A 23,947-nucleotide genomic window follows, 5' to 3' on the forward strand; every position below is an offset into this window, starting at 1 on the left:
CCAGGACTGAACCAGGACTAAACCAGGACTGAACCAGACTAAACAGACTAAAGGACTGAACCAGGACTAAACCAGGACTAAACCAGGACTGAACCAGGACTAAACCAGGACTGAACCAGGACTGAACCAGGACTAAACCAGGACTAAACCAGGACTGAACCAGGACTGAACCAGGACTGAACCAGGACTAAACCAGGACTAAACCAGGACTGAACCAGGACTAAACCAGGACTAAACTAGAACTGGAACAGGACTGAACCAGGACTAAACCAGGACTACAACAGGACTAAACCAGACTTAAACCAGGATTGAACCAGAACTAAACCAGGACTAAACCAGGACTGAACTAGGACTGAACCAGGACTGAACCAGGACTACAACAGGACTAAACCAGGACTAAACTATAACTAAACCAGGATTGAACCAGACCTAAACCAGGACTAAACCAGGACTAAACCAGGACTGAACCAGGACTGAACCAGGACTAAAGCAGGATTGAACCCAGACTGACCAAACCAGGACTAAAACTGAATTAAATCAAGTTCAAGGTTGCGTTCACACTTGCACTTAGATAAAACATTAACAACAAAACAACAACATTGGGACTAAACTGGGCCTAAATTCTGAACTATTTTAGGACTAGACCAGGACTAAACCAGGACTAGAAGAGAGCCAAACCAAATCTAAATCTGAATTAAACCGTCTCAAGTGTGAACTCATCCAGGACCAAACCAGGACCAAACCAGGACTAAACCAGGACAAACCAGGACTAAACCAAATCTAAAACATGTTAAAAGGAAAAAGCAAACCAGATCTAAACCTGGACTAAACCAAGACTTGATGAGGACCAAACCAGGCCTAAAGGTTCCTGAGCTCCATGTTGTCCCGTGGAGCCTGGTTCAGAGAGGAGCAGACTGGAGTTAAAGATGGAGGAATAATAATCACAGAGTTCAGAAGTTTGAATATTAAAGAGGATCAGTCTGAACATGTCTGAGGAGAACTGTGACCGAGCCAAATCTAACTGTGGAAAAAGTCCTGGTTCAGTCCTGGTTTAGTCCTGGTCTAACTCCTGGTCTGGTTCTGGTTTAGTCCTCATTTAGTCCTAGTTTAATCCGTGTTGAGTCCTGGTTAAGACCTGGTTTAGGCCTGGTTTAGACTGGTTGTAGTCCTGGTTTAGTCCTGTTTTAGTCCTGGTTTAGTCCAGGTTTAGTCCTGGTTTAGTCCTTGTTCAGTCCTAGTTTAGTCCTGGGTTAGTCCTGGTTTAGTCCTGCTTTAGTCCTGGCTTAGTCCTGGTTCAGTCCTGGTTTAGTCCTTGTTCAGTCCTAGTTTAGTCCTGAGTATAGTCCTGGTTTAGACCTGTTTTAGACTCGTTGTATTCCTGGTTTAGTCCAGGTTTAGGACTGGTTCAGTCCTGGGTTAGTCCCAGTTTAGTCCTGGTTTAGTCCAGTTTTAGTCCCAGTTTAGTCCTGGTTTAGTCCTAGTTCAGTCTTGATTTAGTCCTGGTTCAGTCCTGATTTAGTCCTGGTTTAGTTTTATTTAAACAGAGTACATTCAGTCTGTTACTAAACCTTTTTTTTTTTTCCCCTGCAATTTAAAGTTGTTATTTTGAGCTTCAGTTGTTAATGTGCTGAAATGTTCCACACTGTGCAGTTTTGTTTCATTCTCCTGTCACTAATCCTACGTAACACCTCATGATGTCATCAGTGGAAAGAAAAGAGAGCAAAAGAGATGGTGATTTATGTGGAACTCTGAGCCTGTGTTTGAGATTTAGAGAAAACAGCTGCACCACACACACCTACAGACCAGGACTAACCAGGACTAAACCAGGACTAAACCAGGACTAAAACCAGGACTAAACCAGGGCTGAATCAGGACTAAAACAGGACTAAACCAGGACTAAACCAGAACTGAATCAGGACTGAACCAGGACTGAACTAGGTCTAAACTAGAACTAAACCAGAACTAAACCAGGATTAAACAAGGACTAAACCAGGACTAAACCAGGGCTGAATCAGGACTGAACCAGGTATAAACCAGGACTAGACCAGGACTAAACCAGGTCTAAACCAGGTCTAACCCAGGATTAAACCAGAACTAAACCAGGACTAAACCAGGTCTAAACCAGGACTAAACCAGGTCTAAACCAGGTCTAACCCAGGATTAAACCAGAACTAAACCAGGACTAAACCAGGTCTAACCCAGGATTAAACCAGAACTAAACCAGGTCTAACCCAGGATTAAACCAGAACTAAACCAGGACTAAACCAGGTCTAAACCAGGTCTAACCCAGGATTAAACCAGAACTAAACCAGGACTAAACCAGGTCTAAACCAGGTCTAACCCAGGATTAAACCAGAACTAAAACAGGACTAAACCAGGACTAAACCAGGTCTTAACCAGGACTAAACCAGGTCTAAACCAGGACTAAACCAGGACTAATAAAAGTGAAAAAAAAAATTGCACATTGGCAGAAAAAACAAAACTTTTGTCAGATCATTTTTCTTGCTTTGGTTTGTGCGTTTTCTGTTTCGTTTGATTAAACCAGGTCTAAACCAGGACTAAACCAGGACTAAACCAGAACTAAACCAGGACTAAACCAGGACTAAACCAGGTCTAAACCAGGACTAAACCAGACAGGACTAAACCAGGACTAAACCAGGACTAAACCAGGACTAAACCAGGACTAAACCAGGACTAAACGGGGCCTAAAGTGAAATCCCCTTCAGTCCTGTATATCTGCTGTAATGATTAGAAAAGCTCTGTCTGAATCTTTCTGTGACTCAAAGTTTCCATAGACTCTCCTCTCCTCCCCCTCCTCCTCCTCCTCTCCTTTTCTCTCTCTTCTCCCTCCTGTCTCTTCGTCTCTCCCTCCTCCTCCTCCACTTCTCTTTTTTCCTCCCTCCTCCCCTCCCTCTCTGCCTTGTTCTTTCCTTTTTCCGTATCTCGTTTTTCCTGGCTCTCCATCACGGCCCCCTCTCCTTCTCTCCTCTTACTTCCTCTCTTTGTCTCTCATCTCTCCCTCTCTCTCTCTTCTCTCCATCTCTTCCTCTCTCTCTCTCTCTCTCTCTCTCTTCTCATTTTAACCCTACCTTCTTCTCTCTATCCCTGACTCTTTTTCTTTTCACCCGTCTTCCCTTACTTATTTTTCCTCTCTCCACTCTCTTTTACCTCCTCTTTTCTTTCTTTTCTTGCTTCCTCAATCCCTTCTCTCCTCCTCTCTCCTTCTCTCTCTCTCTCTCTCCCTCTCTCTCCATCCGTCTCTCTCTCCCTCCCTCTTTCTCTCCATCCGTCTCTTTTGCTTTAGGAAAATCCATAAAGTGCCCAGGTTTCAAACATCTGCCAGATACATCAGACTCCTGTTTTTGTTCTGGACATTTTTGAAAAGAAAGAAAAGTTTAGACCTGGTCCAGACCTGGTTTGGTTCTTATTCAGTCCAGGTTTAGTTCTGGTTTAGTCTTGCTCCAGACCTTGTTCAATCCTACTTTTAGTTTAGTCCTGGTTTAGACCTGGTTTAGACCTGGTTTAGTCCTGCTTTAGTCTTGGTTTAGTCCTCATTTAGTTCTGTTTGAGTCCTGGTTTAGACCTAGTTTAGTCCGACTTTGGTCCTGGTTCAGTCCTGTTTTAGACCATTGTTAGTCCTGGTTTAGTCCTGGCTTAGTCCTGGTTCAGTCCTAGTTTAATCCTGTTTTAGTCCTGGTTTAGACCTGGTTTAATCCTGGTTTAGTCCTAGTTTAGTTCTGTTTTTTGGTCCTGGTTTAGACCTGGTTTCGACCTCTTTTAGTTCTGCTTTTGTCCTGGCTTAGTCCTGGTTCAGTCATAGTTTAGTCCTGGTTTAGTCCTAGTTTACTCCTGGTTTAGTCCTGGTTTAGTCCTAGTTCAGTCCTGGTTTATTTTTTGTTTAGTAGTACTTTAGTCCTAATTTAGTTTAATCCTGTTTTAGTTCTGGTTTAGACCTGGTTTAATCCTGGTTTAGTCCTAGTTTATTTCTGTTTTTTGGTCCTGGTTTAGACCTTGTTTCGACCTCTTTTAGTTCTGTTTTTTGGTCCTGGTTTAGACCTGGTTCAGTCCTGGTTCAGTCCTGGTTCAGTCCTGTTGTCCTGTTGTTCTAGTTAAATCCTGCAGTCTGGTTTTAGTCCTGGTTTAGTCTTGGTTTAGTTTTTTCTCTCATTTCTACATGAAAGTGAACACGGGAGGGCATCTGGCTCACAGCGCTGTAGGGGGACGGGAGGACGGGAGGGCATCTGACGCGTGATTGGTTGAAAGCGTTGCGGTCCTGTGGTGTCACGTCTCCTCTGGATTTCCTCACCTCTTGCAGACGGCGGAAAAACTGAAGTGAAGCTGAGCAAAGGGAAAAATCTGTCCATCCTACGGAGAAAAGAGCGAGAGCGAGGGTCTGAACCACATCTGCACACAGCCCACTCTGATTAAAGCCTCAGTCTGGAACTTTTTAGCCAAGAAAAACACTCTGATAAAGGTTACTTGGTGCACGGTAAAACCTTCAAACTCCTGCGTCCTCACTGAGACTGGGCTCGCATCTCCACAAACCTGATTCGTATGTGGTCTCACTGCTTGTTGTTGCCATAGAAATGCAGTTCCTTTGGCTGTAATATCCCGTAGTATGGCATTAAATGTCTATCTGTCTCTGTGGAGAATGTTCTGAAGTGTAGTTTGAACTTTCTGTTTCCATGGAAATAAGTGAGATTTCAGGAGGTTACATACTGTATCTTTAACTAAATGTAATAATAATAATAATAATAATAGTCCTGGTTTAGTCCTGTTCAGGCCTGGTTTAGTCCGGGTTTAGTCCTGGTTTTAGTCCTGGTTTAGTCCTGGTTCAGTCTTGGTTTAGTTTTGGTTCAGTCCTGGTTTAGTTCTGGTTTAGTCCTGGTTCAGTCCTGCTTTAATTCTGGTTTAGTCCTGGAAATTTCATATTTCTTCAATTCCCGCTGTTTTCATAGTTCAAAAATCCATTGAAAAACATTTGTACTGTGAGCAGGGTCGCCTCTCCACAGATCTAACCTGTCACTTGACCTGAAAAGTGACATAGAGCGGCTTTAAAACATGGAAAATATCATTAAAATGTTTTCCAGAGAGATGATCTTAGTTTTGGTTTAATGACATTCCAATCGAAATCAAAATCATCTTTTTATGGACAGTATATGTTTGTACTTTTTCCAAACCCACATTACTTCACAGTTTTGGTTTCCATTTCTAATTTTTGTCCTTTAAACATCCAATATTCACTAAATTTCCTCTTGTGACTCTTGTGAGGAAACAAAATCAGAACATAGATCAGGAAATAGCATCATTAAGCTCTTCAGATCCTGTTAAGCTGCTGTGAACCGGACACTGATGTTTTCAGATCGGATAAATACAAGTGTGAGTTTTGGTGAACAGTGGCTTCTCGTGGTTAACCTGACACTTTACCTGAACCAGGCTCACAGCTGCCCCCTGCTGTGTGCTCCAGGTACAGCAGGACTCTCCTCACCTGGAATATGCACACAGAAGGATTATAAAAGAGTGACGTTTGGATTTGGGTTTGTCATGAATACTTATACTACATCAACAGTACTGCATTATAACTTTATTTGTATATTTGCAGTATAAAATGTGGTAAAAAGTTGGACTATGTCACGTTTTCCCATGTCATTGTTTAATACTGACCCAAAGTCAAAAAATATTTGTTCCAAGGTAATTTGTTTAAAATATAAATCTGTATTTAACTTCAAATTTAACCCTTGAAACTTCATTTTTTGGATGGCAAACACATTTTTTCACATGGCATTTGAAGTTGTGGTGCAATCTCCTTTATTTATGGTTGGGCTCTTGATACTTAAAGGTGCATTGTGTAACTTTTCTGGTGGAGTGTCCGTCACTGATCACTGCTGGTTTCTACGGAGATGTTCCACAGTGTGACATTAAACAGCTCTACCTTACGTTGATTCAGTTACAGGTGGTTTTATGGCGCAGAAATACCTAAAAAAAACTGGCATTCTGACTGTGAGCGGGGTCGCCTCTCCACAGATCTGACCTGTAACTTCATCTGGTTTGGTCTCCATGAAGATAGAAAGGTTTAAAGCCACTCTGAAACATTCCAGACAAAGCAACAACGTCTCCACGGAGAAAAGCGTTTGACAGAAAGTCCAAATGTGTGAATACGGCGGTGCACAGTTTATGGAGGCGCTGTAAACAGCTCTGTTGTTTGGCTGTGGTTCGGTGGCTGCCACATCTGCCCCGGGGCAGTTTTGGGAAGGTGACTTTTAAAATGTATTCCCTTACAGATTACACATTACAGACCCCAAAATGTAGTTTGTAACGTAATCCATTAAATTACTTAAACTGAGTAATGTAATCTGAATACTTTGGATTACTTGATTTGCTGTAGAGAAGCAAAGACGAGGAAATCTTCACATAAGATGTTTTGTCTGCTAATAGAAAATAAAAAGCCCAGACTTTACTTAAACAAATTAAAAATATTATTGATAGAAGACGAGGAAACATGCCCCCGCAGCATGATTTAGTCCTGTTAAATCTTGTTTTAGACCTGGTTTAGTCTTGGTTTAGTCCTGGTGTAGACCTGATTTAGTCCTGGTTTATTCCTGGTTTAGACCTGGTTTAGACCTGGTGTAGTCCTGGTTTAGTCCTGGTTTAGTCCTGGTTTAGACCTGGTTTAGTCCTGGTTTTAGACCTGGTTTAGATGTAGTTTTGACCTGGTTTTAGTCCTGGTTTAGTCCTGCTTTACACCTGGTTTAGATCTAGTTTAGACCTGGTTTAGTTTCTGGCAATGAGTGGAATTACCGAAAAAAAAAAAGAAAAAGAAAAAAAGCCCAAATAGCCCAAAATGTGAACATCTGCTGTGTAATCCATTTATTTCAACAAAGTAACTGTAATCCAATTACCACTCACTGAAACAGTAACTGTAACTGAATACAGTTACTCATAATTTGTACTCTGATTACGTAACTCCGGTACATGTAATCTGTTACTCCCCAACACTGCCTGGGGCAACTATAGGAGTGTGTCATTGCCAGAGATGATGAACTCTTGACTAAAGTCACTCTGAAACAAGACAAGTGCTTCCTGGACTTTACACCAGGAGAGTCAGCAGCACGTAGCCAAGGCAGAGCTACACATGCATGTACTTTTAAAAGCTCCAATTTACACCAGAGGCAATACTGAACTAAATACTAAACTAAACTTTTTATATTGTTTATGTAGTGTATTGATTGGACAAATTCTGTTTAAAGTCACAAAACAGAAGTTGACAACAAGAGAGACGATGTTTTGCTGTGATAACTGAGCCGTATCTGTGGTGACTGAAGCTACTCACCATTTCACTTCGGTCGTCTGCACCAGGCGTCTTTTCCTTCAGAAGTTGTTCTTGTAAAGTTTTGTTTGATGTTGTAAAGTGTTTTATATTTATCTTCCACGGCTGTAAACTTTCTGTAGTCCATCGTGAGTCATTCCCCGAGCTCCTGATGCGACGCACGGTGTTTATGTGACTGTAGTGGTTTTACAGAACGTATTTTGAAAGGGCATTGGACGTTTATTTTGACATCACGTGCTTATTTCATGTCTTGTCCCTGATAAAAAGCCTGGAGACGCTCGGTTGACACTGCAAAATTAGAACTAAAACCTTATCTGAGCAGCACGTAGTGTCATGACGACCTTTGGATGTGTGTATGACACTGCTGGTGTAAATTGTCCGACCAGTTAAAATGGAAAGCATTACTTGTGTGGATGTTGTGCTGCTGTGCTTACCCACTGTTACTTCTTTGGTGTAAATTAGGGTTATACTCCAGTGTGTATACAACAGTAATGCTCGTAACATGTCCTGGTTTCACTGAAAAGCACTTTGGTCACCCTGAGTGTTGTCTGTAAATAAAGACTGATTGGCTAATTTGCCTTTTAACACTGCATCACTCCCAACTGTTGCTCAGCCTCATTCATCAGTCAGTTTCACTTCGTAGAAACTGTCTGACGGATATTTTTTATCATTTAACCAATAGCTGCTATTTGGTCGTGGCGTATGTAATGCGCCGCTAACGGGACTAACTGGTATATTAAGCTTTTCTCAAATCCTGTAGGAAGAAGGACAATAACGTCTTTCCCCTTGATAAAATTCATCAAACATTCTCTTTGTTCCAGCTTTAAATCCTCGATCTCAGGAATCGTTGCCAACACAAAATATATGGCTATTCACTGATTGGCTGGTGCCCCAACTTGCACTTCCAGGGTTTTTGTGAACCGTCTAGAGCAGACATGTCAAACTCAGGCCTGGGGGCCAAATTTGGCTCACGATATAATTATATTTGGCCCGCAGGATCATATCAGTTATGTATTAGAGCTGCCCACCGGCTACAGATAGAATATAGAGACATTATTTTTTTAAATGTTGTTATTTTATATTCTGCTTGTTCTGGATTCAGCGTTTAAGCAAAACTATTATTAAACATTTATTTTAATAAGAAAAGGTTTAACATTACATATTTTGAAAGAAGAGAAAACCTTCAGATGTTGTTGAAATTTGGTTTGGCCCACAACTTAGTCCCATTTTTAAATTTCGGCCCTCTGTGAATTTGAGTATGACACCCCTGGTCTAGTGTATTCAGTGTGTTCTGATTCCTGACCTAGTGGTTGGAGAGAAATGAAACTGAGCGAAGACACTAGGTGGCGCCAGCTTGGATAAATGTTGCCAGCAGAAGGAGACAAACATTATATTCAAGTTGTGTGCGTTTGTTGTAGTTTTGGGATATAGATTGTTAAATGTGAATGTATAATGCAATTTAAAGGATCTGTGTTTACAAAAAGCGTTAGAAAAAATGACTTTAAATGAACTTTTCCTCGTGCTCTTGCTGTTCCAGATGACGATAAGCCGTGCGAGGCGGACGGGCAGACGTACACAAACAGGGACATCTGGAAGCCGGAGCCGTGTCGGATCTGCGTGTGCGATAACGGGCTGGTGCTGTGCGACGAGATCCAGTGTGACGACGTGGTGGGCTGTGACAGGACCGTGGTGCCCGAGGGGGAGTGCTGCCCCGTGTGCCAGGACTCCGGGAGTACAGGAGGAGGAGGAGGAGGCCAGGGAGGAGGAGGAGGAGGAGGGAGCTTCGGTGAGTAACGAATTTACCGTATTTACAATGTTTAAAACAAGTGTGTACTGGAATGGAAACAAAAACATAAAATCAAGTAAGTAAGAAATAGTGAGGTCAAATCTCATCTTGTATCTCATCTCGTCTTGTGGAAATTGTCTCGTTCAATCAGTTCTGTGGTGAAAAAAGAAAAAAAAAACAACAACTCTTGAGTAATATCTTGAACCACTTCCTTGTACTTTTAGTTGAGCAATATTATTCTGAAGTAACTGTACTCTAATCAGACTACTTTTGGCCACTCCACCACCGTTTATAATTATAATGAGTCTATTTATACTGTTTTAACTTTTTCAGTTCACCTTCAGCATATTCACTTTCACTATGACACTAATAATAATGATGTGTTTTGTTTCTTATGTTTCAGGTGGTGGAAAAATCTATAGGGTAACTCACTCTCTCACTTTTTATTTATCAAATAACTCTTGACTTGGTTTAACGTTGTGTGTTTTGTCTCAGGGTCAGAAGGGAGAGCCTGGAGATGTACCTGTGGTAAGGATTCTGTTATATGAAGTATTCATGTGGAATACTTTTATTTTTTTTATTTATGATTGAGTGAAGGTTACATTGATTCTAAATGTCTCCACAGGTGACTGGGATCAGAGGGCGACCTGGACCAATGGTGAGACACACTCAAACTCACAATATTGATTGATTATAAACCTGTTTTCAATAAATGATGCATTACATACCCACTTTATTTCGGAAGTTTCTATGGACGCTGCCATCATCATTGTCTTATTGTGTAGGGGACAGCAGATAAGTTCTACTGTATATGGACTATAAAGACGCTTTAAAGCCTCCAGAGAATCTGTGACTTGTTGGTCACATCAACACAGAACATTTTCCCAAATTCCCCATTGAAATAAATGGGATTCCCGTTTAACTGGAAGTGCCACGACAAAAGAACACGGTTTATGAGACAGAAGCAGGCAGGGTAGTAGTATAGTAGTAGTAGTAAAAGTAGTATAATAAGTAATAAGTACTTAAGTAATGCTGTTGCTGTGCTTAGAATGTTCCACAGTCTTGTATAAAACTTATTCATCACCATGGAGACAAGCAGTTAATGCCACCAGGCCATTTTATGATTTATTTTATTTTATTTTATTTTTTTCCTTTATCTATATCTATATCCATCCATCCATCTATCTATCTCTCTTTCTCTCTCTCTAAAAAATATTTTCATATATTTGGAAAAGTTTCAGCTCATTGACTCTAGATGGCAGTAGAGCCATCTTCCTTCTCTCTTCCACCCCTCCTCCTCTCTCTCTTTCTCTCCCTCTTCCTTCCTTCCTTCCTTTCTTTCTTCCTTCCTTCCTTCCCTCCCTCCCTCCCTCCTCCTCTCTCTTAATTCTGTCACTTTCTCTCCTTCCTCCCTTTTTTTTTTTTCCCAAACTCTGCACTAACTATTATTATTATGATTATGGTGATGACTATTTTGATTTTAAACTGTTTGTTTGTGTTTTCCATGTTTCCAGGGTCCTCCAGGATCTCCAGGACCCAGAGGACAACGCGGAAACAAAGGACGACCGGTACGACCCCGCCGACTTTTACTGGAGGACTAAAGGGTGGACTAAAAATGGGAGTCGGAGCTGCTGATAGCCGATATAAAAGCCGATATAGTTAGTGATGTAAAACTGTAAATCTTCAATTGATTATAAAACTTAGGTCTGCCTCTAAATGACATTTGTTTAGGTGACATTTACTCTTATTGTGCATCTTTATGTCATATTTAAAGACAGTAGGTTGGACTAAGGACATTTTTACATCACATTCTAGCCAGTAAAAAAAGTAAAAACTATTGCTATTAGCCTTTATTGATAAATGTGTGTGTGCTGAGGTAATTAATTATATGCGTAAATGCCAATCATTCACACCTCTATTCACAGCTCATTTATATATCAATGCAGGTGCAGTAACATGTACAGACATTATAGTCACTTTACAGTCAGCCAGTGGAAAAGAAAACAGACTGTTTATGTGGGAGCTACAGCAGTGAAGCACTAACCAATGAGAAAGAACCAAAAGTAGCTTCAAAACCGACACATTTGAAGATTCAGCCTCAGACAAGCTCTTCTCAGATCACAAATCTGCACTAATAAGTGTCCTTTTAATCCTGACTCAAAACTATTGCCCATAAAAATAACAGAATCCAGCATGTTGACAGCAGCTGTGTGTGTGTCCTCTGTCTGTGGGACAGTCTTCTGTCTGTGGGACAGTCTTCTGTCTGTGGGACAGTCTTCTGTCTGGGGGACAGTCTTCTGTCTGTTGGACAGTCTTCTGTCTGTGGGGACAGTCTTCTGTCTGTGGGGACAGTCTTCTGTCTGTGGGGACAGTCTTCTGTCTGTGGGACAGTCTTCTGTCTGTGGGGACAGTCTTCTGTCTGTGGGGACAGTCTTCTGTCTGTGGGACAGTCTTCTGTCTGTGGGACAGTCTTCTGTCTGTTAGACAGTCTTCTGTCTGTGGGGACAGTCTTCTGTCTGTGGGGACAGTCTTCTGTCTGTGGGGACAGTCTTCTGTCTGTGGGGACAGTCTTCTGTCTGTGGGGACAGTCTTCTGTTTGTGGGACAGTCTTCTGTCTGTGGGGACAGTCTTCTGTCTGTGGGACAGTCTTCTGTCTGTGGGACAGTCTTCTGTCTGTGGGACAGTCTGTCTGTCAGTCTGTCTGTGGGACAGTCTTCTGTCTGTGGGGACAGTCTTCTGTCTGTGGGACAGTCTTCTGTCTGTGGGGACAGTCTTCTGTCTGTGGGGACAGTCTTCTGTCGGTGTCGTCAGTCTTCTGTCTGTGGGGACAGTCTTCTGTCTGTGGGGACAGTCTTCTGTCTGTGGGACAGTCTTCTGTCTGTGGGGACAGTCTTCTGTCTGTGGGGACAGTCTTCTGTCTGTGGGACAGTCTTCTGTCTGTGGGGACAGTCTTCTGTCTGTGGGACAGTCTTCTGTCTGTGGGGACCGTCTTCTTCGCACTTTGATAAATACAGTAGTAGTTTTGTTTCTGTGCTGAAGTTCACTTTTATTTATGGTGAGTTTGAGATCAGACACAAGAGCGTAAAGCAGTGCCTCAGTGTGGTGCACGTGGATCTATGTCTGTGCACAAGCACATGTGAGTGACATGACTCTGGGGTGCGTTCAGGGGCAGTAATATAACATAAGTAATTATAAAGAGAGTTTAAGCTTTATAATAAGATATAACCTGCCCACGTGGACTACTGGCCCAGATCGGCAAGATTTAGGCCTTTAGCCAATGTGCCTCCAAGTGCCCATATAGACTGATAATATCGGCCAACCGATATATCGGTGGGGCCCTAATCAGAAACACAGGCTGTAATCAAGGCAGTGCTGTGTGATGTCATGTAGTACTTAAAGTTGCAGAGGCCAGACTCAATTAAGACGTTTTTTGGCCAGAAATCTGTAAATGTACCAAGTCTGCACCAATACTGCTAAGAAAAAAAAAAAAAAAGAAATCCACTTGGGGACAGATAATGTTCTTAAAACACTATGTAAACAGTTTAGTAGTGTTTAGTTTCCTTTAAGAAGTTATTCAACTAGACCGAAGAGTTCATTGCAAAAACAGATTTGCAAAAACAGCCATTTGAAAAAATAAAAATAAATAAAATAAAATAATAATAAAAAAAAATCACAGGAAGCTTTTGGTTTATTTTCATCACAGTAATATTTTCAAAAGCCAAATCTATCAAAAGAATTTTCCAAAACAGTGATATCAGTTTTTGCAATTGAGCTCTTCACAGTGTCCTCCAGTGAAGACTTCAGCTCATTTGTTCAGTCTTTTACCGCACCCACGGCTCCCTCCACTGTGAGATCTGCCAGTTTTTATTGATTTCAGTGTGACTCAGTAAAAAAACAACAAAAAAAAGCAAAACAAAACAAAACATAGAGACAGAAATGGAGTGGAAATGACAGCGCTCCAAGAAACCACAGAGAGACTTATGATTTATCTGCTTGAACCTAAAATAAAGGACCATTGTTACAGCTGTTTATACGAGTTGTTGTGTCCTTAGGCAAGACACTCCACCCACACTGCCTTTTACGACATGGTGTGAGGGTTGGTGGTGGATGGAGGAGACGGTGGCGCAGATCGGCAGCCTCACTTCTTGCCAGTGTATGAATGAACAATGTCAATCTTTGTGTTTTTGTCCAGGGTCAGCGAGGCCCCGCGGGTTACGATGGAGAGCCAGGTGTTCCAGGAAACCCAGGAGAGGCCGGACCCCCAGGACACCCCACTCACCAGGGGGTAAGACGGACTCCAACTGTATGATTTATAGAAGACGTGTTACCTTTGTCTTAACCCTGTGGTCTCTGGGTGATTTGGTAATAGAAACATAAACATAAATGATCTAATTCCTACAATGCGCTCTTTGGTGACATGATTCAGTTTTTTTTTTTAAAGGTCCTCTATTGGCTCTTGTGAGCTTTTACTCATGTTCTAATGTTGTTTCGTCCTCAAAAACAGACCTGGAGTTGTGTTTTGTTGAGTAGGTGTTATGTTTGAGTATCTTTATTATTAGTCTTTCTGCATCTCCAAAGCTCAAAGTGCTCTGTTCCACCTTGTGAAGAAGAAGATGAAGATGTAGTTTTCAAGTGAACAGCTCCTTTTACCTTAATTTCAGTAGCGAATGGAAATTCCAGGACTGAAATAGACCATTTTCACAACAGCTGGTTAAAGGGACAGTCCGGAATTTTGGACATAGGGCCTCATTTCCTAGTGAGCCAGAGTGTTGGAGACGTGTGGAGACACTTTTTGAAATATTCCATCCAGTCCTTGTATTTGCAGAGGTCACTGGTGCTAGGCTAGTGCATGTCAATGGCCATAGTTAGCCTTCCACTAAACCACTCCACAAAACACCCGAAACAAATCTATTATTACACCAGACTGTCCATGTGAATGTCTGTGTTCATAGAATCATTTTAGAAGTAAAACCAACCAGAAAGCTTAGCAGTGGCGGACTGATATATGAGAAAATAGTCCCTCAACATGTGACAATTCATGCGATGTGAGGTTAGTTTTATTTCAAACATTTATTATATATATATATATATATATATATATATATATATATATATATATATATATATATATATATATATATATATATATATAATATACACATACCTCGATACATAGGCCAGGGTACGATACATACCTCGATACAGTGCACTTTCAATTTGATATATCTTTCAAGTCGAATTCAATACAGTTCAAGAAGATATACTAAAAGATGATAAATAAATAGATGATACTTTATTAAACCACTTTATTAAATCACTTCTTGTGCAAAGTTCATATGAAACACAAACATTTTAATCATGAAAACTGTGAAAATGTCAAATGTGTCGCATAAAGTCACAAAACTGTAGCTGTAACAAAATAATTATAATAAGACAAACCAAAAAATACTCTTGGTGATATATCAGTATACCAGCCCACGATATCGATACTGTATCAGCACATTAAACGATACTATATATCAATATTTTGATATTTTTGCACACACTTACTATCTATCTATGCTCATATCTACATCATGAAATCAATTGTTTATTTTAATTCTAGAATCAGTCTGAGTTAACAAGTCACTTATTAATGAATTACTTTTACTACTTAAGTTTTATTCTTGGTTATAATGTTAATTTTTCTCACACTGCAAAAACAAAAAAGAAATCTAGCCAAGTTCAGATGACTTGAATTAAGAAAGTTTTTGTTTTGTTTGTTTTTAAGTAAATTTCACTTGACAAGTAAAAGTATCTGCCAATGGAATAAGACTTTTTGTACTTAAAATATGAAAATACATCTTGTTACACTTAAAATAATAATAAAAAAAAAAAACTTTTTGCAGTTGAAATAAGAAACACAATCTAAAAACACACTTATTCCATTGGTAGATCATTTTACTTGTCAAGTTGAATCTACTCAATAAAGTTTTTTCCAGCGCAGGAGTAGTTCACTAAAGCATTGTCATTGTTCGCCTTTAAGTTTTCGTCTTTCTTACCTTGATAGTTGTGGATAAATTCTTCATTTTTCGACCTTGTTGGTTGAAGATTTGGTGATGGGGCAGATTTATGAAGCTGGTGGAAAATACGTGAGACATTTCCACAGATATTTTGCCATAGAAAACCATTAACCGGAAGTGATGTTTACCCTACATCCCGGCGCTTCCGGACGTTGTGAAAAAGGTCTAAATCCAAATGATTCTCGTGAAGGTGTATGCAGTTTAAAAACACAGTGGAGCACTTCCTGAGAGAAGAACCCACCCTAAATATGCAAGGTTTGTGAGTTTAACATGTGTGAATGAAACAAAACACAACTCCAGGTCTGTTTGTGACGAGGAAACGACATGAGAACATAGATCATTTTTGCAGCTCTATGCTGAAACACAAACGTTTTTCTTCTCTCTCCTATTGGTCAGTATCTGTCATGCTCTGAGTGATTGACAGGTGGATTTAACCAATCACAGTGAAGTGCAAACTCAGCTTTAATTGATTAAATTATGCGTACATCAAAACTTTTCACATTTTGGTCTATATAATGTATGTACAAGAGAAACTTTAATATCATTTTAATATTGATCTTTTCTTTCAGGGTTTGGGAGCTCACATGACTTCAGGATTTGACTCGAAAACCGGACCCCAGGGAATGCTCAGTGGATCAAGAGTCAGTATTAGTACATTTAAATTTGATTCTATTTGTATTTTTTGATTTTAAATACATTCTAAACAATATTTGACTGTTTAGGGAGAAGCCGGAACCAGAGGACCTCCAGGACCAAACGGATCCCCTGTAAGTCCAAAGTAACTGTGAGAAGATTTGTTCTACATGCATTTGACTTATAACATTCAAATACATGTAGAACAGTTCTTATCACAGTGATATTTCAGTCTTATCATTTGTATCTAACCTAATTAAAATGTCCAACTACACACATTTGGTCAATTCTCTTCACATCTGACAAAGAAAAAAAACAAAGACAACAAAGAGTCATTTTCATTCTTTTATTTGTTTCATTCATGAAAATGAATACAAAATAATCATGTTTTATGCTTCAATGTAGATGAAAAGGAGCAGAAAGAAGTTTAGACCTGTAATATCTGCCCCTTTTCACACAAAGTAAAACATTTCTAATGCTTCAACAATTACAACTAGCAATTTATTTACTTGACATACACAATGTGAAATACTTAACACAAAAGGACAGTTTGTACTTTTGGTAACACTTTATAATAACTACACCTTACTTAGCCTTAATAAAGCATGAACAAAGACTTAATTAATAATGAACAAAGATTTAATTAATAATGATTCACACTTAGTAAATGCTTAATAAAGCATAATTTGTCTTCACTTTAGAAAAGCTCTCAGAAAGACTTAACTAACAGATAACAGCTGCCTGAATGATCATTGCATTGTATTATTAGTAAATCATTCTCTCATAGCTTATTAATCATTAATAAATGCTCAAATGGTTAGTCCATGAGTATTTTAAGTATGAAATAATTATGAGTAACTATTTACAGCACAGGCAAATTAAGTGCAAGTGCTAATTAAGGTAGTAATTAAGTAGTTACTAAGCATGAATCATTATTAATTAACTCTTTCTTCATACTTTATTAAGGCTAAATAAGGTGTAGTTATTATGAAGTGTTACCGTACTTTTTTTAGCTCTTCATGCTTGACATTTTGTTTAAACACTTGACTAGATTTTGAGGCTTTGATTTTTTCATTTAGAATTTCATTTAGGTCACCAAACTTATTTCTCTGGGGGTCACATTATGGCTCCAGAACGGTGATGGGGGCCGGGGTCAAGTCAGGGCCGTATAACAGAAAAGTTTGACCCTGACGACGCAGATTATATTCTTTGAAAACCACCCCATTTTCTTTACATATTGAACAAACTGTAAGGTCCTTACACTGAACAAAAAAATAATTGGTTGTCCACTGTTCTTTGAAAACTCGGAACTCAACTTTTAGAACTTTAACACAATTTTGCTGTCCTTAAATGCACTACAGTACTCTGCAGTACACAACTCTGCACTACACAACTCTACACTACACAACTCTACACCACACACTCTACACAACTCTGCACCACACAACTCTACACTACACAACTCTACACAACTCTGCAGTACACAACTCTGCACTACACAACTCTGCAGTACACAACTCTGCACATGCATCGACTGTCGCTGTTTTCATCAGGTGACGAAAATTTGGCGGCAAATTCGGAGGCAAATGTAAATATGTCATTTCAGTATCATTTTTTTTTATTGAAAAAAATCAACAAAATACAAGATGCAGACGTGTTATTATTTGCCAAAACGTAAAAAAAAAAAAAAAATAGACCATAACACTTTTGAGGATTGTCTCATAGGGCCAGTTCATGTGGTGGGGGCAGAGGGGCTGGGGGCCGATCAAAGTGGGTGGAGGACCAGAGTCAGCCCGCGGGCCTTAGTTTGATGAGCCCTGATTTAGACTGTTCCATAGGTTCACACCTTTAACTGAAACACATTTTTCCATTCAATTGCTTTCAAATTATAATGACTTTCTCTCTTTGTAAATTTGTGGGCAAGATCTGCTGATTTGCTTTGTACATAATTTTTTAAATATAAAGTTCTACCAAGTTGTTGAATTTCATGATCTGTAATTATGTAAATATTGTTTGTTGAGTTTCTGTTTCCACTTCCACTGACCTCTCTTACAGCTCTTTTCTGTAAAAGGAACACTGGATTAACTTCCCTAAACTTCAGTTCAGCAGATTAAATATTGAACAATCAATGAATTATACAGCAAATAACCTCATGTAACACAGATATTACTTGGGATCATTTCATTTGGACTTAACCTGAATGGGATTTCCATGTCAGGTGTTCATTGATCATAACACACAAACGTTTGAACTCATCTGTCCTCTCTGTGTTTTTAATGTGGAATTGAACACTTTTTTCCTACTTAATACCATGAATTTTGTTTTACTGATATTTAATGACAATCTATTATAATAAAACCAAAAGAAAAACAAACAATCCAATTAAAAAAAAAAACATGATTATTTTTTCTAAATCCATTGTTTTGTGTTGTAGGGTCAGTCTGGACCTCAGGGACCTCCTGGAGATGTGGGTGACCCTGGACACATGGTGAGACCTTTTACTTTTATGATTTTCATTTTGTCTTAACGTAAATAAATAATATCTGGATTGTAACACAAACAGTTTGAACGTGAATGTGTTTCAATGTGTTTTGTGTTTGTAACAGGGGCCGTCTGGTCAGAGAGGACCCGAGGGACCAGCTGGAAAGCCTGGTGAAGATGTGAGCAAAACATCACTTTTTTTTTTTTTCTGAATTAACCTGTATGATCAACATATATTATTATTTTTGGATGATTATTTTTAGTTTGGTGGAGGGTCCCTCAAATACTTTTCTCCATGGAGATGTTAATGCTTTGTCTGGAATGTTTCACAGTACGACATTAAACTTTTCTATCTTCATGGAGAACAAACCAGATCCAAGTTACAGGTCAGATCTGTGGAGAGGCGACCCCGCTCACAGTCAGAATGCCTGTTTATCTGGCTATGGCGAAGGAGAAATTCAATTTGTCAACTGGACAAACGTTTATTTAGGTTGAAAACATTTTGCAGCTTCTTCGGTTCTTCAGAAGCAACTTGGATGAGCTGTTTTCAACATAAATAAAGGTTTGTCCAGTTCACAAATTGAATTTCTCCTTTGCCATGGATTCTACCTGGACGACTGAGGGGTTCTACACATATTTTTGAGCTATAAAACCACCTGTAATAGGCCCTATCCTCACTTACGTCACAAACCAGGAAGACGTTTAGAAACATGCCATGACAACTTCCTCTGGGCTCTGTTCGCAGTAGTAAGTTTGACAAAATCTAGGAAAAATGAGAAAGTGTCCCAGTTTTCTTCATCTCCATGTCATTGTAGTGTTCCCTTATGTTCGGCTCATCAACAATACACGCATCAAGAATGTCAGACTTCCGGTCATTGCGCAGTGCAGACTGGGAAGGATTTTTCGAAAAAGTGAGCATCAAACCGCCATGTTTGTTTTCCCAGTGGAATGTGTCTATTGACAAAGTCTTTTGAACCATGTCGCTTTTGTTTCTGGTTCTGATATTGTCATATTTTAGTTTTGGGATTCGGACATTGTTAATTGTGTGGTTGTTGGATCCTAACAGCGAAAACGGCTCGAGAAATGTGTTTGCGAACTCCATAAATGCAAAAGTGAATCAGATGTGTGTGACTGCAAACCTCTGTTCAAACTGTTTCTTTTCCCCACGGAATTGAAAAATAGTGAAAGGTGAAGGTGATGGGCAGGATTGATCCACAGGAAGAACCAAAAAGGAAACATTTGACTGATTAAATCATCCTGAGTTTACAGTGAACATTTAGTATGTGGAACATCAAAGCAAAATTCTGATCCTTCACTCAGTCTTGGTTATGAATTTAAAAAGTCAACGTAAAAGCGAAAGGCACCAACTGTTCACCAAGAAACACCTTCCACTGCAAAGAGACCAAGATGTGATGTTGCTGTAAAACCACAAGAACAAGAAAGTGCAGCTCAGTCTGTTTGTCTTCTGTACCTCTCACTTAACAAACAGGATCCTGCTTTGTTGTCGCTCCACATACAAAATGTTCGCTGCAAACTCACGATGATTTCAACAGTCAAATGTTTCCTTTTTGGTTCTTCCTGTGGATCAATCCTGCCCATCACCTTCACCTTTCACTATTTTTCATTTGCGTTGGGAAAAGAATCTGATTCCCTTTTACATTTATGAAGTTTGCAAACAAATTTCTCGAGCCGTTTTCCACTGTTAGGATCCAACAACCACACAATTACGATGTCCGAATCCCAAAAGTAAAATATGACAATATCAGAACCAGAAACAAAAGTGATATGGTTCAAAAGACTTGAAAAGATCGGATTTGTCAATAGACACATCCCACTGGGAAAACAAACATGGAGGTTTGATGCTCACTTTTTTGGAGAATCCTTCCCAGTATGCACTGCACAATGACCGGAAGTCCACGATTCTTGATGCGTCTATCATTTCAGCTCTGAGCACACTGGGTACATGCGATTAGAAGAGATGAGGGCACTAAGTTCAAGATGATCTTTATTTTACCGCTGATCACATTTACTTCAGTGGGTTTGATCAGTGGGTTTGTAATCCCATCTTTCCAAATGTCTTCCTGGATTGTGACGTAAGCATGAATAGAGCTTATTAACTAAATGTAAGGTAGAGCTGTTTAATGTCATTACTGCAGAGCAATGACATCTCCAGAGAAACAAAAAGGTGACGGACCCCCAACTAAAAAGTGACATCTTTACACAATAGCTTTAAAGAAGAAGAAAGTCATAATTTTCTTATTTACATTGATATTTCGTGTGATTTCAGGGTGAAGCCGGAAAAGCTGGAAACTCCGGAGACAGAGGCTTCCCCGGATCACCTGTGAGGACGCCCACCTTCTCTCACGTTTGAAAAAAAAACTCACAAAAAAGACTAAATCAAATCTTCTTTCAGGGTTCCCGTGGATTCCCTGGCACCCCCGGACCTCCTGGACTCAAAGGACACAGGGTGAGTTCAGTCGGCGCCTTAAATGATGAGCGATCTTTAAAGGTTTTTCCACTCTTGTAACTTTTATAATGACGTATTTTCAGGGACACGGCGGACTCCAAGGACAGAAGGGAGAGACGGGAACGGTCGGATCCAAGGTACGAGAAAATATGACACGTTTTGTTGTATCTCCACTCAGCTCTCAATAACCATGCAGACTTTTCAATCAGTTTTTTTTTTTTTAAGTGAAAGTGCAGCAAAAGTAGATGTTTTTCCCTTCAGATCTACACTTTTAGATTGTAGATGATTAAACTTTAAAATATGTTAAAAGCCAGTGTAAATGATATGTCTCCTTTATTGAATATCTGACAGTATAATGATCATATTATGCTAATGCTTGTGTCCTTAGGGTGCTACAGGTCCCTCTGGTCCCATGGGCGCTCCAGGACCAATGGTGAGTTTAATAGTTTTCTCTAATCATTCATCTGAAGCTCATTATGTGTGTCACAAAACATAGATCGTACTGACTTATTGTACTGTGCTAGGGCCCCGCGGGTATGCCTGGAGAGAGAGGTCGTCCAGGACCCGGTGGTATCCCGGTAAGTCTCTTTATAAATGATCACTGTCACTTTAAAACTGTAATGTGTTATTTATGACTTGTTATTGTCATTTCAAAGTCATTTGTTACATTACAATATTACTGTATTTAAAATGTAAGGCATTACATGACTATTACAGCACTTTTAAGTTACTCTCACCAAAAGAACTGCGAAGATGCTGAACTTTTGCGCCGTATGTGGACTAAACCAGGTCTAAACCAGGACTAAAACAACTGAACCAGGACTAAACCAGGACTGAACCAGGTCTAAAACAGAACTGAACCAGGACTAAACTAGAACTAAACCAGGACTGAACCAGGACTAAACCAGGAATAAACCAGAGCTGAACCAGGTCTAATCCAGGTCTTAACCAGGACTAAACCAGGACTAAACTAGGGCTAATCTTGGACTAGACCTAAGAAGCGCCTTCGGGCGTCACCTGCATTTCTCCCCATGGAGCGTGCGGTTCTGTGTCGGTCACCTGACAGTCTCCACAGGCGTGTCTCCGGTGTTTCACCGCTACTGATTTCGCGGTGATTTTAGCGAATTTGTATGAAGAAAAACCCACCACTTCAATCCAGGTTAAAAAAGCTTTGTGACGCGCGTTACTCACATTTGTACCCAGTACAATATTACATTTTTTTTCCCCATGTAATGCCGAACATTACTGCGTTAGAGCAAAAAGCAATGTATTACATTAATCCATTACTTTTATAACATGTTACTCCCAACACTGTAAATGAATATTATCATTTCACATTTGAACATTTAGTTTGAATAAATCATTTTAACATTTACGTTTACATTCTTCAGGGAAAACGTGGTTCATCTGGAAACATGGGCAAACCAGGACCAATGGTGAGACTCAGTCAAATCTGAACATGTATAATCTGACACAGCATGAGTTTGTGGCAAAATAATGAACTCTTATGGTTTTGTTGCACAGGGTCCACTGGGTATGAACGGTCCTCCTGGATACCCAGGAACTCCAGGAATGAAGGTACGTCCATATGCACAAAATGTGTCATCAAAAGATACAAAATCACACATGTATTTACTTTTATTTGAATGATCATGAAATGTTTGATCCAGGGACAACCAGGCCCCACCGGAGTCCGAGGTCCTGAAGGTCCCCAAGGACAGAGAGGAGAGACCGGTCACCAAGGCAGAGCAGGACCCACTGGACTCGCTGTAAGTATCCACTAATAGACTCATTTTCATCAGCATAGTTGGTGGTTAAATCCCTGTTTCCTTCAATACTTTCTGTTGGCAAGAATTTTAGGTTTAGTCTGGTTCTAGTCCTGGTTTAGTCTGGATCTAGTCCTGGTTTAGTCTGATCTAGTCCTGGTTTAGTCTGGTTCTAGTCCTGGTTTAGTCTTGGTCTAGTCCTGGTTTAGTCTGGTTCTAGTCCTGGTTTAGTCTGGTTCTAGTCCTGGTTTAGTCTTGATCTAGTCCTGGTTTAGTCTGGTTCTAGTCCTGGTTTAGTCTGGTTCTAGTCCTGGTTTAGTCTGATTTTAGTCCTGGTTTAGTCTAGTTCTAGTCCTGGTTTAGTCTTGATCTAGTCCTGGTTTAGTCTGGTTCTAATCCTAGTTTAGTCTTGGTCTAGTCCTGGTTTAGTCTGGTTCTAGTCCTGGTTTAGTCTTGGTCTAGTCCTGGTTTAGTCTGGTTCTAGTCCTGGTTTAGTCTGGTTCTAGTCCTGGTTTAGTCTGGTTCTAGTCCTGGTTTAGTCTTGATCTAGTCCTGGTTTAGTCTGGTTCTAGTCCTAGTTTAGTCTTGATCTAGTCCTGGTTTAGTCTGGTTCTAATCCTAGTTTAGTCTTGGTCTAGTCCTGGTTTAGTCTGGTTCTAGTCCTGGTTTAGTCTTGGTTTAGCCCTGGTCTGATTCTAGTCCTGGTTTAGTCTGGTTCTAGTCCCAGTTTAGTCTTGGTCTAGTCCTGGTTTAGTCTGATTCTAGTCCTGGTTTAGTCTTGGTCTAGTCCTGGTTTAGTCTGATTCTAGTCCTGGTTTTGTCTTGGTCTAGTCCTGGTCCACCTGTCTCAATCTAATCCTTTAGATTAAAATGTTTTCAAACCATTTAACTGACAAGAAAAGCAGTTTGTATTATTTCACACAGTTGGGTGGTAGTGGCTTTGTAGTTGTGTTCTTGGGCAAGACACTTCACCCACCTTGCTTAGTATGAATGTGGTGAGACAATGTTGGTATTGGGAGGGGCAGCTGTGGCTACAACAGTAAATGAACAATGTGTTATCAAAAGTTCTGTTTAAATATCTAAGTCCAAAACCGTGTGTTTAGGGCCCCGCAGGAGGAGATGGAGGCCCAGGACCCAAAGGACCAGTGGTGAGCACCTCTATACCTCACATACACATACACGTACATTTACGTATACATTTACTGTAAATACTCTCTGACCTGACCCCTGTTCTTCTCCTGTAGGGTAACATCGGTCCTCAAGGAGGCGCTGGTCATCCAGGACCCTCCGGACCTCCTGGACCTCAAGGCAGCACCGGGCAGCCGGGTATCAAGGGACAACTGGTAAATATCGACTTGTTCTAGTCCTGGTTGAGTCTGTTTCTAGTCCTGGTTTAGTCTGGTTTCTAGTCCTGGTTTAGTCTTG

At 40.1% G+C, this 23,947-nt stretch overlaps 1 protein-coding gene across 1 annotated transcript in view; it reads left to right on the forward strand.

Annotated features, from left to right (window-relative positions):
- The window catches only part of col5a2a (collagen, type V, alpha 2a), a 92,353-nt gene that overhangs the window by 44,024 nt on the left and 24,382 nt on the right, over positions 1-23,947 (forward strand). The window contains exons 2-21 of the mRNA XM_055150396.1: positions 8,865-9,113; positions 9,517-9,536; positions 9,609-9,641; positions 9,739-9,771; positions 10,628-10,681; positions 13,306-13,398; positions 15,745-15,816; positions 15,898-15,942; positions 18,243-18,296; positions 18,415-18,468; positions 20,577-20,630; positions 20,703-20,756; positions 20,840-20,893; positions 21,145-21,189; positions 21,281-21,334; positions 22,148-22,192; positions 22,281-22,334; positions 22,427-22,525; positions 23,626-23,670; positions 23,767-23,865. Of these exons, the coding sequence (XP_055006371.1) occupies positions 8,865-9,113; positions 9,517-9,536; positions 9,609-9,641; positions 9,739-9,771; positions 10,628-10,681; positions 13,306-13,398; positions 15,745-15,816; positions 15,898-15,942; positions 18,243-18,296; positions 18,415-18,468; positions 20,577-20,630; positions 20,703-20,756; positions 20,840-20,893; positions 21,145-21,189; positions 21,281-21,334; positions 22,148-22,192; positions 22,281-22,334; positions 22,427-22,525; positions 23,626-23,670; positions 23,767-23,865 (1,310 nt within the window). The remainder of the gene's footprint in view (positions 1-8,864; positions 9,114-9,516; positions 9,537-9,608; positions 9,642-9,738; positions 9,772-10,627; positions 10,682-13,305; positions 13,399-15,744; positions 15,817-15,897; positions 15,943-18,242; positions 18,297-18,414; positions 18,469-20,576; positions 20,631-20,702; positions 20,757-20,839; positions 20,894-21,144; positions 21,190-21,280; positions 21,335-22,147; positions 22,193-22,280; positions 22,335-22,426; positions 22,526-23,625; positions 23,671-23,766; positions 23,866-23,947) is intronic.

Source organism: Boleophthalmus pectinirostris, unplaced genomic scaffold, assembly GCF_026225935.1.
Source record: "Boleophthalmus pectinirostris isolate CB_2022bp ecotype Guang Dong unplaced genomic scaffold, ASM2622593v1 HiC_scaffold_1, whole genome shotgun sequence".
NCBI classification, from domain to species: domain Eukaryota; kingdom Metazoa; phylum Chordata; class Actinopteri; order Gobiiformes; family Gobiidae; genus Boleophthalmus; species Boleophthalmus pectinirostris.